The sequence below is a fragment of the Gobio gobio genome, assembly GCF_949357685.1.
Source record: "Gobio gobio genome assembly, chromosome: 16".
NCBI lineage: Eukaryota > Metazoa > Chordata > Actinopteri > Cypriniformes > Gobionidae > Gobio > Gobio gobio.
This window is the reverse complement of record NC_137109.1, coordinates 53,276,250-53,292,846: the sequence shown is the minus strand read 5'-3', so window position 1 is coordinate 53,292,846 and position 16,597 is coordinate 53,276,250. Positions and strand designations below refer to the sequence as shown.

At 39.1% G+C, this 16,597-nt stretch overlaps 1 protein-coding gene across 1 annotated transcript; it reads right to left on the bottom strand.

Moving 5' to 3' along the window:
• Nucleotides 1-10,988: 10,988 nt before the first annotated feature.
• drd5a (dopamine receptor D5a) lies at nt 10,989-12,218 on the bottom strand (the record flags this gene model as incomplete). Its single annotated transcript, XM_079839368.1, has 1 exon — nt 10,989-12,218. The coding sequence occupies exon 1, from the start codon at nt 12,192-12,194 to the stop codon at nt 10,989-10,991; it is 1,206 nt and encodes a 401-aa protein (XP_079695494.1). The 5' UTR covers nt 12,195-12,218.
• Between the last annotated feature and the right edge of the window lie 4,379 nt (nt 12,219-16,597).

Here is a 16,597-nt window from a genome sequence, read left to right as displayed (position 1 = left end):
AATTTGAAATTCTGACTCGCGATTAAGAGTTTCCAATTTGGAATTCTGACTTGCGATTATGAGTTTCCAACTTGGAATTCTGACTCGCGATTAAGAGTTTCCAACTTGGAATTCTGACTCGTGATTATGAGTTTCCAACTTGGAATTCTGGCTCGTGATTAAGAGTTTCCAACTTGGAATTCTGACTCGCGATTAAGAGTTTCCAACTTGGAATTCTGACTCGTGATTATGAGTTTCCAACTTGGAATTCTGAATCGTGATTATGAGTTTCCAACTTGGAATTCTGACTCACGATTAAGAGTTTTCAACTTGGAATTCTGACTTGTGATTAAGAGTTTCCAACTTGGAACTCTGACTCGTGATTATGAGTTTCCAACTTGGAATTCTGACTTGTGATTAAGAGTTTCCAACTTGGAACTCTGACTCGTGATTATGAGTTTCCAACTTGGAATTCTGAATCGTGATTATGAGTTTCCAACTTAGAATTCTGACTCGCGATTAAGAGTTTTCAACATGGAATTCTGACTTGTGATTAAGAGTTTCCAACTTGGAATTCTGACTCGTGATTATGAGTTTCCAACTTGGAATTCTGACTCGTGATTATGAGTTTCCAACTTGGAATTCTGACTCGCAATTAAGAGTTTCCAACTTGGAATTCTGACTCGCGATTATGAGTTTCCAACTTGAAATTCTGACTCGCAATTAAGAGTTTCCAACTTGGAATTCTGACTCGTGATTATGAGTTTCCAACTTGGAATTCTGACTCGCGATTATGAGTTTCCAACTCGGAATTCTGACTCGCGATTATGAGTTTCCAATTTGAAATTCTGACTTGCGATTAAGAGTTTCCAATTTGGAATTCTGACTCGCGATTATGAGTTTCCAACTTGAAATTCTGACTCGCAAATATGAGTTTCCAACTTGGAATTTTGACTCGCGATTATGAGTTTCCAACTTGGAATTTTGACTCGCGATTATGAGTTTCCAATTTGAAATTCTGACTCGCGATTAAGAGTTTCCAACTTGGAATTCTGACTCGTGATTAAGAGTTTCCAACTTGGAATTCTGACTCGCGATTAAGAGTTTCCAACTTGAAATTCTGACTTGTGATTATGAGTTTCCAACTTGGAATTCTGACTCGTGATTATGAGTTTCCAGCTTGGAATTCTGACTCGTGATTATGAGTTTCCAACTTGGAATTCTGACTCGCGATTATGAGTTTCCAACTCGGAATTCTGACTCGCGATTATGAGTTTCCAATTTGAAATTCTGACTCGCGATTATGAGTTTCCAATTTGAAATTCTGACTCGCGATTAAGAGTTTCCAATTTGGAATTCTGACTTGCGATTATGAGTTTCCAACTTGGAATTCTGACTCGCGATTAAGAGTTTCCAACTTGGAATTCTGACTCGTGATTATGAGTTTCCAACTTGGAATTCTGGCTCGTGATTAAGAGTTTCCAACTTGGAATTCTGACTCGTGATTATAGTTTCCAACTTGGAATTCTGACTCGCGATTAAGAGTTTCCAACTTGGAATTCTGACTCGTGATTATGAGTTTCCAACTTGGAACTCTGACTCGTTATTATGAGTTTCCAACTAGGAATTCTGACTCGCGATTAAGAGTTTTCAACTTGGAATTCTGACTTGTGATTAAGAGTTTCCAACTTGGAACTCTGACTCGTGATTATGAGTTTCCAACTTGGAATTCTGACTCGCGATTATGAGTTTCCAATTTGGAATTCTGACTCGTGATTATGAGTTTCCAACTTGGAATTCTGAATCGTGATTATGAGTTTCCAACTTGGAATTCTGACTCGTGATTATGAGTTTCCAACTTGGAGTTCTGACTCGCGATTAAGAGTTTCCAACTTGGAATTCTGACTCACGATTAAGAGTTTCCAACTTGGAATTCTGACTCACGATTAAGAGTTTCCAACTTGGAATTTTGACTCGTGATTATGAGTTTCCAACTTGAAATTCTGACTTGTGATTAAGAGTTTCCAACTTGGAACTCTGACTCGTGATTATGAGTTTCCAACTTGGAATTCTGATTCGCGATTATGAGTTTCCAACTTGGAATTCTGACTCGCGATTATGAGTTTCCAATTTGAAATTCTGACTCGCGATTATGAGTTTCCAATTTGAAATTCTGACTCGCGATTATGAGTTTCCAACTTGGAATTCTGACTCGCGATTATGAGTTTCCAATTTGAAATTCTGACTTGCGATTAAGAGTTTCCAATTTGGAATTCTGACTCGCGATTAAGAGTTTCCAATTTGGAATTCTGAATCGTGATTATGAGTTTCCAACTTGGAATTCTGACTCGTGATTATGAGTTTCCAACTTGGAATTCTGACTTGTGATTAAGAGTTTCCAACTTGGAATTCTGACTCACGATTAAGAGTTTCCAACTTGGAATTCTGACTCGTGATTATGAGTTTCCAACTTGGAATTCTGAATCGTGATTATGAGTTTCCAACTTGGAATTCTGACTCGTGATTATGAGTTTCCAACTTGGAGTTCTGACTCGCGATTATGAGTTTCCAACTTGAAATTCTGACTTGTGATTAAGAGTTTCCAACTTGGAACTCTGACTCGTGATTATGAGTTTCCAACTTGGAATTCTGATTCGCGATTATGAGTTTCCAACTTGGAATTCTGACTCGCGATTATGAGTTTCCAATTTGAAATTCTGACTCGCGATTATGAGTTTCCAATTTGAAATTCTGACTTGCGATTATGAGTTTCCAACTTGGAATTCTGACTCGCGATTATGAGTTTCCAATTTGAAATTCTGACTCGCGCTTAAGAGTTTCCAATTTGGAATTCTGACTCACGATTAAGAATTTCCAACTTGGAATTCTGACTCGCGATTAAGAGTTTCCAACTTGGAATTCTGACTCGCGATTAAGAGTTTCCAACTTGGAATTCTGACTTTCCAATTTGGAAATGTCCAAATTTATTTCTTGCAATTGCGAGTTATACTCCCAGTTTCACAGACCAGGCTTAAACTAGTCTCAGACTAAAATGCAAGTTTGAGCTGTTTTAACTGAAAGCATATCTTAAAATATATCAGTGTTATTGTTTGGTCTCAAAATGCACACAGTAATGTTTTCTTCTAATGTATGTTTATAAAAGCTTCTTAAATTGAACTGAGGCCTGATTCTGTCTTAATCTAAGCCCCGTCTGTGAAACCAGTTCTGGAACAAGTAACATTTAAAAAGTTAGTCAACCTAAAACGTTTCAGAAGTCCATGACTTTTTTAGCAAGTCAAAGTTTTCAACTTGAGATTCCGACTTTTTGCTACTAATAATTACTAGTAATAAAGTTATAGACTTGGAATTGCGTGAAATAAAGATTAGGAACTTTTTCCAGAAGTGTTTTAGGTCATGTAACTTTTTAAATGTTACTAGCTTCAGAACTTTATAACCCAGAATTGCAAATAGTGAAGTCAAAATTCTGTTATAAAGTCATAATTGTTACATATAAAGTCCGAATTGCCAGATGTAAATCCACAATGATCATTTTGAACAAGCTCCCGCACAGATGCGGTGTTACGACCTCCACTCATCATCAGTGTCTGAGACAGGTCGAGTTACAGCTGCGGATGGATATGAAGCGTCTGCTGAAGTATTGATCTGTAAGAGTCGTGATTTCAGCTCCGCTGTAACATCATATCCCTGGTAATATCATCAGATTCGTTACACTACGACACATATTTCTGTCTGTGTCTCCATTACATCACATTTACTGGAGAAGGACATGACTGAAGATATTAAGAATCGATTCATGACTTCAAATCAATGCGTTTCTCAAAAGCCTCAATCTACAGTCGGCTCACACACTATGGAATTCCAAACCTGCCATTATTTAAAAAATAAATAAATAAATAAATAAATAAATAAATAAATAAATAAATAAATATACATAGAAAAGCAAAAAAAATTGTATTTATACATTTATTTCCTTATTTTTGTATATATTTATTTTTTTCCATATTTATTTATTTATTCTTTTATTTATTTCCACATTTATTCATTTCTACATTTATTCATTTCTACATTTATATATTTTTACATTTATTTATTTCTACATTTATGTATTTCTACATTTATTATTTTCTACATTTATTTCTTCCTACATTTATTCCTGTGTAGGGTAATGAGGAGGGCGTGGTTTAGCTCAGACATAGCAATCGAGCTCAGGTGTTGTAAAATGTCCTGGGCTAACAAACATGCTCAGCAACATCTTCAAACTCTGAAATGGAAGCGCTTATATTTTCCATAGCGGTCAGAACACACAGAAAGGAAGCTGCATATATATATATAGGCTACAGTCAACACAAGCTTATTGATCAATGCATTTGGAACGAGACCACATATTCACTTCACATTCACTCCGCACGAATAAATGTAGAAATAAATAAATGTAGAAATACATAAATGTGGAAATAAATAAATGTAGAAATACATAAATGTAGGAATAAATAAATATAGAAATACATAAATGTAGAAATAAATAAATGTAGAAATACATAAATGTGGAAATAAATAAATGTAGAAATACATAAATGTAGGAATAAATAAATGTAGAAATACATAAATGTAGAAATAAATAAATGTAGAAATACATAAATGTAGAAATACATAAATGTGGAAATAAATAAATGTAGAAATACATAAATGTAGAAATAAATAAATGTAGAAATAAATAAATGTAGAAATACATAAATGTGGAAATAAATAAATGTAGAAATACATAAATGTAGGAATAAATAAATGTAGGAATACATAAATGTAGAAATAAATAAATGTAGAAATACATAAATGTAGAAATACATAAATGTGGAAATAAATAAATGTAGAAATACATAAATGTAGAAATAAATAAATGTAGAAATACATAAATGTAGAAATACATAAATGTAGAAATACATAAATGTAGAAATACATAAATGTAGAAATATATAAATGTAGAAATAAATAAATGTGGAAATTAATAAAAGAATAAACAAATAAATATGGAACAAATAAATATATACAAAAATAAGGAAATAAATGTATAAATAATTATTTATTTTCGTTTTTTTGCTTTTCTATGTATATTTATTTATATATTTTTTTACATTTATTTGTATATTTATTTATTTTTAATAATGGCAGGTTTGGAATTCCATAACACACACACACACACACACACACCTGAACTACTAAAACACCTGCAACAACTACAAGACGTTTCAATGCTCATTTTATTGAGAAACATCTGTGCACATGACTGTTAGTGTACATTCATGTGTGTGTGAGTGAGAAAAAAAGACATCCACACACACACACACACACACACACAGAGTCACTGTTCGAAGCGGTTCATTACAGTGAATCTACAGGCTTCGCTTTTGTAAACAATAAACATTACAGTAATGAAACACTATAACGATATTAAACGTGTCCTGGGTCACGGCTCTTCAGACATTCACGATCAACACGACATGATAACAGCGCCTGACCTCCACAGCTTCTCCAGCGCTTCTGTCTCGCCTCTTCAACACCTTTACTGGAGATCTGGAGACTCGACTTCTGAGAGGTCTGTTCTTGTTCATCAATCAAGTCTCCAGTGAATGTGTCCTGATTTAAGAATGATTCAATGTTTGTGCTGGAAAACGTGACAGAAACTCTGAGGAAGAACATCATCAGGGTTCCCACTCGTCCTGGAAAACACATGGACAATTAGAGAAAATGTAAAATGTCCTGGAAAATCTTGTTGTTGTCTGGGAAAATTCTTTAAAAAAAAGTTATTCGTTAGCCGAGTATAACGAGTTTATCGCTGGCCCAAACAATTAGCGCTAGTTGCAGAAGGATGTTCAGGAATGCTGAGTTTGATGCGTATGAATAGTATTTTTGAATAATGATGTTTAGTCTTGTGTTGCCACTTGCAGCCGTTAGCTAAAGCTAATGCTAATGCCAATGCTATAACTGCTCAAATGTATGCAGTGAATGTTAACTCGTAAGCTGCTCCCTAATCATATCATTTTAATATAAAGTTACATTTGTGTTTTATAAAGTCAGAATTGCTATAGTCAGAATTGCGTGATATAAACTCGCAATTCTGACCTTTTCTTCACAATTGACTTTTTTGTGCAGTTGCGAGTTTATATCTTGCAATTCTGACTTCTTTTCTCAGATCTAAACTGCAATTGCAAGTTATAAAGTCAAATTCTGAGGAAAAAAGAATTGCAACAATTTTCGCGTTTATACCACAAATATGTAAACTCGCAATTGTGAAAGAGTCAGAATAGCGAGATAAAAAGTCACAATTACCTTTTCTTTCTATTCTGTGGCGTAAACAAGCTTCCATAGTCATAATGTGTGATTAAGAGCTCATATTGAAAAATGCTGGATTGTTAAGTAATGGCAATAAACTGGACGGCTTTTAAAGACTTAGAAAGCAATATTTGGCATGATTTAGAAAGCAATATTTGGCATGATCCTTGTCTTTTATTTCAGCCGTAGTAAAATTGAAAATGTCCTGGAAAAATACTGGAAAATGGCTGCTGAAAAAGAGTGGGAACCCTGATCATGTGTACAGTAAACAAACCTCATGACACAGCAACACATGAGCTCTCTAAAGGAATAAATAAACGCATTATAAAAGAGTTATGATCCCGTGTGTGAGGAGTCCCGCGCCTGCGCAGGGCGAGAGGTCAAAGGGCGTACAGTCGTCCGGTGGGCACTTGAGTTTTTTGGCATGTTGGGGCGGTGGGAATCGGTCAGAGTTCTGGGATATTGCACTCGGTGTGTAAGGCCTTCAGTTACTGACGGATAAGGCCTCGCTTCTGTGGAATCTCTCCAGCAAGTCTGATGATGATGATGAGGATGATGAAGAAGCACTGTGCCAGATGACCTACTGCACATCCCATAATGCAATGCACTCGACTCAACCTTTCATTCACAGTTGAAGTCGGAAATATTGTAAAATGATGAGTTCCAACACATCAGAGTTGCATTTACAAGTGGAAAACTATCATTTAATAACTCAGGGAACGTTCTCTCAGCGTTATGAACAAACGTTCTTCCAGTAACGTTAATACAGCGTTCGGTTAAAGTTATCCGTGTTCTCAAAACATTCACAGAAAAATATTATCAACACATCGTTTTGAATCTTTTTTGGTAAATTATTTTTTTATGTTTCTACTTGTTTCAGAACATTCAAATGTAACATTCCCATAATGTCTGAAGAATGGAATGTTCCCTTAACGTTCACATAACCATGAAACAACGTTTTTAAAACATTTTAAAAACTTGAGTTCCATGACTTTGTTTCTCACAGTATCTGAAGGTTCTGAGACAAGTATGAACATTTAGAAAGTTAGAGGACCTAGAATGTTTCAGGAAAAAAGTCCCATTACTTTATTTCTCACAACTCAGAGTTTCCAACTTGGAATTCCGACTTTTCATTCTAAGATTCCGACTTGGAATTTTGACTCAAATGCTTCAAGTTACCGACTTTATTTCTCGCAAATTCCGAGTTATAAAATCTGAGTTCTGACACAAATACTAACATTAAATAAGTTGACCTTAAAAAAATGTTCACACAATTCTGAGTTGCAAATGGACTTTCTGACATTATAACTCGGATTTGTTAAAAGTTAGTCGACCTAAAAAACATTTCAGAAAAAAGTTCCATTACTTCATTTCTCGCAGTTCCGAGTTTCCAACTTGGAATTCTGACTCGCAAGTTACCAACTTTATTTCTCGCAATTCTGAGTTATAAAGTCGGAGTTCTGAAACAAGTAGGAACATTTAAAAAGTTAGTAGACCTAAAACGATTCGGAAAAAAAGTTCCATTACTTTATTTCTCACAACTCCAACTTGGAATTCCGACTTTTCATTCTGAGATTCCAACTTGGAATTTTGACTACAATTTTTCAAGTTACCAACTTTATTTCTCACAAATTCCGAGTTATAAAATCTGAGTTCTGAAACAAGTACTAACATTTAAAAAGTCGACCTAAAAAAAACAATTGTGAGCACAATTCTGAGTTGTAAATGGACTTTCTGACATTATAACTCGGATTTGTGAGAAATAAAAGTCAGAGTTACGAGAAATAGAGTCAAAGTTAAAAAAAAGTTAGTCGACCTAAAAAACATTTCAGGAAAAAGTTCCATGACTTTATTTCTCACAGTTCCGAGTTTCCAACTTGGAATTCTGACTCGCAATTAAGAGTTTCCAACTTGGAATTCTGACTCGCAATTAAGAGTTTCCAATTTGGAATTCTGACTCACATTTCCGAGTTACCAACTTTATTTCTCGCAATTCTGAGATATAAAGTCTGAGTTCTGAAACAAGTAGGAACAATTAAAAAGTTAGTCGACCTAAGATTTTTCAAAAAAAAGTTCCATGACTTTATTTCTCACAACTCTAACTTGGAATTCGAACTTTTCATTCTGAGATTCCAACTTAAAATTTTGACTCAAATGTTTAAAGTTACCAAATATATTTCTCGCAAATTCTGAGTTATAAAATCTGAGTTCTGAAACAAGTACTAACATTAAAAAAGTCGACCTAAAAAAATTATTGTTCACGCAATTCTGAGATGTAAATGGACTTTCTGACATTATACCTCGGATTTGCAATAAAGTCAAAGTAAAAACAAGTTAGTCGACCTAAAAAACATTTCAGAAAAAATTTCCATGACTTTATTTCTCACAGTTCTGAGTTTCCAACTTGGAATTCTGACTCACAATTAAGAGTTTCCAACTTGGAATTCTGATTTGCGATTCTGAGTTATAAAGTCGGAGTTCTGAAACAAGTAGGAACATTTCAAAAGTTAGTCGACCTAAAGCGTTTCAGAAAAAAGTTCCATGACTTTATTTCTCACAACTCCAACTTGGAATTCCGACTTTTCATTCCCAGTTTCCAAATGTTTTTTTTTTTTAATGTTACTACTAGTTTCAGAATATTCATACACATTCAAATGTCACATCCCATAATGTTTGAAGAATGGAATGTTCCCTTAACGTTCACATAATCATGAAACGTTTTTTGCCCTGAGTTACAATTTCAAGTTTTCAACTTGGAATTCTGACTCGCAATTCTGAGTTATAAAGTCGGAGTTCTGAAACAAGTATTAACATTAAAAAAGTCGACCTAAAAATCAATTGTTCACGCAATTCTGAGTTTTAAATGGACTTTCTGACATTATAACTCGGATTTGTGAGAAATAAAGTGAGAGTTACGAGGAATAAAGTCAGAATTAAGTCGTAACATAAAAAAGTTAGTCAAGCTAAAAAACATTTCAGAAAAAAGTTCCATGACTTTATTTCTCCCAGTTCCGAGTTTCCAACTTGGAATTCTGACTCGCAATTAAGAGTTATAAAGTCAGAGTTCTGAAACAAGTAGGAACATTTTAAAAGTTAGTCGACCTAAAACGTTTCAGATAAAAAGTTCTGTGACTTTAGTTTCTCGCAATTCTGAGGAATTCCGACTCGTAATTGAAACGTTCACATAACCAAGAAACAACGTTTTTAAAACATAAAACTAGAGAACATTCAGAAAGAACACTTTTGTAACTCAATGGGAACGCTGTCAGAGCGCTTGTCAGATGTGTGTAAAACACTTATGATCTCATACTCTCACCATAAACAAACAAAACCAGAGTTAAACTGAGACCTTATTACTTCTAACTCATACAGTAAACCGTTAACATGACCATTAAAGTGCCACAGGAATGGACTACAATGAGCTTGGACTTGGTCAGTGACAGCAGAACAGAAATATTCATAACTACAGAATTATGTCAGACACACGCGCTTCACCTCTGACTACATACATATTAATATTAATAATAATAATACACATGGAAGCTGACCACATCTGTGTCCCTGGAGCTCAGCAGCAGTCGTGCGTCTCACGGGTTTATCTGTGGCAATAGCCAAAAATACATCATATGGGTCAAAACTATACTTTTTTCTATTATGCCGAAAATCATTAGGATATTAAGATCATGTTCCATGAAGATATTTGGTACATTTTCATATCATAAATGTATTATTAGTAGTAATATGCATTGCTGAAGACTTCATTTGGACAACTTTAAAGGAGATTTTCTCAATATTTAGATTCATATCATAAATGTATTATTAGTAGTACACTCTAAAAAAAAAAGGTTCTATATGGCACCAAAAATGGTTCTTGGCTCTTAATCATAGGGGAACCTTTTTTAGTGCTATATAGCACCAATTTTGGTGCTTCAGCGGTTCTTCAGCGGTGCGATATAGCACTAAAAAAGGTTCCCCTATGATTAAGAGCCTAGAACCATTTTTGGTGCCATATAGAACCTTTTTTTTTTTTTTTGGAGTGTAATATGCATTGCTGAGGACTTGATTTGGACAACTTTAAAGGAGATTTTCTCATTATTTAGATTACAGATCTCGACCAAATATTGTCCTAACAAACCACACATCAATGAAATATTGTTTTTTTTCAGATTATGAATAAATCTCAATTTAAAAAAATTACCCTTATGACTGATTTTGTGGTCCAGGGTCACATTTGGTGCTAAATTAAATCTAAATTTCAATTATTGTTGTGAAATATTGTGGCATAAATCTTCCAATAGGGTCAGAAAAATAATCTTAATATTCATAACACAATACTCTTAATACCTGAAATATTGTTTTTTCAGATTATGTATAAATATGTACCCTTATGACTGGTTTTGTGGTCCAGGGTCACATTTGGTGCTAAATTAATCCTAAATTTCAATTATTGTTGTGAAATATTGTGGCATAAATCTTCCAATAGGGTCATAACACAATACTCTTAATACCTGCAGTGTCCAGCTGAAGGTGTTTAGGCACTAACAGCAGTAAATGCCCTGATCATCATCATCATCATCATCATCAGATGAAGAGCTGTGCCACTCACCAACTGTGAGCTTTTCCTACAACTTTTCCGAAAGAGCAGCAGTGCGCGCTCACGGTTACCGGATGCCGTTCGGCGTGAACGCACAGTCCGCCTCGCACTCCAGGTCGCACACCGAGTCCGTGCAAACATCGTCGTCGTTTTCGTCGTTGGAGAGCTGCGAGATCCGGTCGAACGTGTCCTCCTCCTGCACCACGTTCGGGATGATGTTGACGTACGCGCTCGCCATCTCCTTGTGGAACAGCGTGTCCTGGTTGTAGGACACGAGCTCGTTGCTGATGTTGACCGTCTCCACCGGGGTCCGGCACCGGTCCCGGCAGCCCAGCAGGCTGGAGAAGCCCTTGCGGAACTCCGCGTTGAAGGCGTAGATGACGGGGTTCAGCGACGAGTTGGTCCAGCCGAACCACACGAACACGTCGAAGGTGGTGTCGCTGACGCACGGGAGACCCGCGGACGGCTTGTCGTGGCAGAACGGAACCACGCAGTTGAGCACGAAGAACGGCAGCCAGCAGCACACGAACACGCCCATGATGACGGACAGCGTCTTCAGGACTTTGGTCTCGCGGTTGAAGGACGTCTTGAGGCTGCTGTGGTGCTGGCACGCCAGCCGGTTCGTCCGGCAGCTCTGCGCGTGCTCGGCCGCGCGCTCCAGCGAGGCGATCCTCCGGATCTGGACCTGCGCGATGCGGTAGATCCGCGTGTACGTGACGATCATGATGGCCACGGGAATGTAGAAGCTGATGAGGGACGAGGAGATGGCGTACTCGCGGTTCAGGCTCGAGTCGCAGTTGTCCCCGCGCGGCCCGGTGGCGTTGGACTCCGCGGCTTTGTGCCAGTCCAGCTGCACCGGGATGAAGGAGATGAGCACGGACAGCGTCCACGCCGCGCCGATCATCACGGAGGCCACGCGCGGGGTCATCTTGCGCTCGTAGCGGAACGGGCTGCTGATGGCCCAGTAGCGGTCCACGCTGATTACGCACAGGTTGAGGATGGACGCGGTGGAGCACATGATGTCGAACGCCACCCAGATGTCGCAGAAGGCGCCGAACGGCCAGAACCCGGCCACCTCCGTCACCGCCTTCCACGGCATCACCAGCACGGCCACGAACAGGTCCGACACGGCCAGCGACACGATGAAGATGTTCGTGACTTTAGTGCGCAGGTGGCGGAAGCGCAGCACGGCGGCGCACACCAGAATGTTCCCGAACAGAGTCCAGAGGATCAGGACGCTCAGCAGGCACCCGGTGAGCGCGCGCGCCAGCATCCGCCGCGGCTCCGGCTCCGTCTCCGGCTCGGTTCGGTTGGGCATGCTGGGTCCCGGCGCGCTCACGGGTCGCCATCGGGGGTGTGTGCGAGCGCGTGCGTTCGCGCGGTCTCCGGTGCCGGTGTATCCCGCATTACACACGATCAAAGAGGGAATCCGACACCAAGCGGGTCCAGATGATCCGAGCGCAAGTGTGTGTGTGTGTGTGTGCGCGCGCGGTCGCCCGACCTCTCTGAGCGCCAGGGAACTGTGTACAGCTATTTTGAGAGAGAGAGAGAGAGAGAGAGAGAGAGAGAGAGAGAGAGAGAGAGAGAGAGAGAGAGAGAGAGAGAGAGAGAGAGAGAGAGAGAGAGAGAGAGAGAAACACACACACTCATGTCAATCTAGATATGCAGTGAATGAACAAACGGCCTCACTCACGGCTTTTCATCAATTTTTTTACTTTTTCAATTTCTGCTTTTGTACACTCTAAAAAAATGCTGTGTTAAAAATAACCCAAGTTGGGTTGAAAATGGACTAACCCAGCAATTGGGTTGTTTTAAGCAAACATTTAACCCAACCGCTGGGTTAAAACAACCCAATGGTTGGGTTAAAACAACCCAATTGCTGGGTTAGTCCATTTCAACCCAACTTGGGTTATTGTTAACCCAGCATTTTTTACCCAGTTTTAACCCAGCAGAGTGTATTTCACAATGTTTGCATGTTTCTGGTAATCCGTGAAATATAATAAATAAAAACAAGTGTGTGCTCAATTCCCTCTTATGAGAGTTCACTGCGCGCACGCACGCGCACGCGGGAGCTTTGCTTTGAGGATTGATGCCGCAGCGGACACGAGCATAAGTGCGTCTGCAGCGCCGCCTACAGGCGTTCACGCGCATCGGCAGTGGAGGAGATCAGTGTGCTCGTGCTCGCGCTTGACAGAGAAGGTCAGGAACTCGACAGTGCGCGTCAGACTCGGATATGTGTGAAAGGAGCGGCTCTTGGAGATGCCACAGGCTCGATGAATGAGAGACGAATGAGAGATGTGTGAGCGATGAACATCCAGCCAGAGGGGATTGTGGGATTGCATGACAGAGCGAGACGTGCACAGCTGGAGCACATCTGTGTTTAAAGGGCTTTTCCCTCGTGAATCCCACAGACAGCTCAGACACACTCCACACATTAAACACTTCCGTCATGTGTTTCTTTCTTCAGTTTTTTGAGGATCATTCCAGGATTTTTCTGCTCATAATGGACTTGAATGGGAACCAACGGCTGAAGGTCCAAATCACTGCAGTTTCAGAGGCTCTGACCAATCACAGACGAGGAATAGAGTCAGATCTAGACAAACCATCAACACATTTACAACACACACACACATTTATACACTTTAACCTCAAACAAACGACTTTAACCCTCTATGGTACGGTGTTGCCTCCAGGCAACATAGTCTATTATAGTTTATTTTTAATAAAATGAAACAGCAATTTATTGGTCAAACCTATTTTAGGGAAGAAGAACTCCAATACCAATCAATGAAAGTGCCAAAAATTGGTCACATGACCCACAGGGGTCCATCTTGTGTCCTGTTTCAGCACATGTGCACAGGTCCATATTTTCTCCAATGAAAAGTGTATTTTTCACTAGTTTCCGTCCACTTAATAACCCACAAAAATATGAGTCGCCTTCACTGGTGAGTAAAGAAGTATTTTCAAGAACTTCACATTATATATCATCAAATGTTTTAGAGTAAATTACAAAAAACTGTCTTGCTTCAAGGCAACATTGTACCATAATGGAATCGCATAAGGCCACACCAGACACTAGATTGGATACAAATATAGTATATTTGTAAGGAAAAGAGCTAGAATTCTCGAAATGTATTAGCATTTTTGCATGATTTTGTAATGGACATATAGGATTAGTAATTCATATACTATAACTGCATATATTATGATCTGCACATTTTCTATAGCACTTAAAAAAGGTATAAAACACAACCGATGAGGATGAGGAGTCATGATGAGGAAGATGAGGAGAGTGACAATCTGACAGGGAGAGATCGATGATGAAGATGAGGATGAAGATGAGGATGAAGATGAGGATGAAGATGAAGATGAGGATGAGGATGAAGATGAGGATGAGGATGAGGATGAAGATGAGGATGAAGATGAGGATGAGGATGAAGATGAGGATGAGGATGAGGATGAGGATGAGGATGAAGATGAGGATGAAGATGAGGATGAAGATGAGGATGAAGATGAGGATGAAGATGAGGATGAAGATGAGGATGAGGATGAGGATGAAGATGAGGATGAAGATGAGGATGAGGATGAAGATGAGGATGAAGATGAGGATGAAGATGAGGATGAGGATGAGGATGAAGATGAGGATGAAGATGAGGATGAGGATGAGGATGAAGATGAGGATGAGGATGAAGATGAGGATGAGGCAGAGGATGAAGATGAGGATGAAGATGAGGATGAGGCAGAGGATGAAGATGAGGATGAAGATGAGGATGAGGATGAAGATGAGGCAGAGGATGAAGATGAGGATGAAGATGAGGATGAAGATGAGGATGAGGATGAGGATGAAGATGAGGATGAGGATGAAGATGAGGATGAAGATGAGGATGAGGATGAAGATGAGGATGAAGATGAGGATGAGGATGAGGATGAGGATGAGGATGAAGATGAGGATGAAGATGAGGATGAAGATGAGGATGAAGATGAGGATGAAGATGAGGATGAGGATGAGGATGAAGATGAGGATGAAGATGAGGATGAGGATGAAGATGAGGATGAAGATGAGGATGAGGATGAAGATGAGGATGAGGATGAGGATGAAGATGAGGATGAAGATGAGGATGAGGATGAGGATGAAGATGAGGATGAAGATGAGGATGAGGATGAAGATGAGGATGAAGATGAAGATGAGGATGAAGATGAGGATGAGGATGAAGATGAGGATGAAGATGAGGATGAAGATGAGGATGAGGATGAGGATGAGGATGAAGATGAAGATGAGGATGAGGATGAAGATGAGGATGAGGCAGAGGATGAAGATGAGGATGAAGATGAGGATGAAGATGAGGATGAAGATGAGGATGAAGATGAAGATGAGGATGAGGATGAAGATGAGGATGAGGCAGAGGATGAAGATGAGGATGAAGATGAGGATGAGGATGAGGATGAAGATGAGGATGAGGATGAAGATGAGGATGAAGATGAGAATGAAGATGAGGATGAGGATGAAGATGAGGATGAAGATGAGGATGAAGATGAGGATGAGGATGAAGATGAGGATGAAGATGAGGATGAAGATGAGGATGAAGATGAAGATGAGGATGAAGATGAGGATGAGGATGAAGATGAGGATGAAGATGAGGATGAAGATGAGGATGAGGATGAAGATGAGGATGAAGATGAGGATGAAGATGAGGATGAGGATGAAGATGAGGATGAAGATGAGGATGAAGATGAGGATGAAGATGAGGATGAAGATGAGGATGAAGATGAAGATGAGGATGAAGATGAGGATGAGGATGAAGATGAGGATGAGGATGAAGATGAGGATGAAGATGAGGATGAGGATGAGGATGAAGATGAGGATGAAGATGAGGATGAAGATGAGGATGAAGATGAAGATGAGGATGAAGATGAGGATGAGGATGAAGATGAGGATGAAGATGAGGATGAAGATGAGGATGAGGATGAAGATGAGGATGAAGATGAGGATGAAGATGAGGATGAGGATGAGGATGAAGATGAGGATGAAGATGAGGATGAAGATGAGGATGAAGATGAGGATGAGGATGAAGATGAGGATGAAGATGAGGATGAAGATGAGGATGAGGATGAAGATGAGGATGAAGATGAGGATGAAGATGAGGATGAGGATGAAGATGAGGATGAAGATGAGGATAAAGATGAGGATGAGGATGAAGATGAGGATGAAGATGAGGATGAAGATGAGGATGAGGATGAAGATGAGGATGAAGATGAGGATGAAGATGAGGATGAGGATGAAGATGAGGATGAAGATGAGGATGAGGATGAGGATGAAGATGAGGATGAAGATGAGGATGAGGATGAAGATGAGGATGAAGATGAAGATGAGGATGAAGATGAGGATGAGGATGAAGATGAGGATGAAGATGAGGATGAGGATGAAGATGAGGATGAAGATGAGGATGAAGATGAGGATGAGGATGAAGATGAGGATGAAGATGAGGATGAAGATGAGGATGAGGATGAAGATGAGGATGAAGATGAGGATGAAGATGAGGATGAAGATGAGGATGAGGATGAGGATGAGATGAGGATGAGGATGAAGATGAGGATGAAGATGAGGATGAAGATGAGGATGAGGATGAAGATGAGGATGAGGATGAAGATGAGGATGAGGATGAGGATGAGGATGAA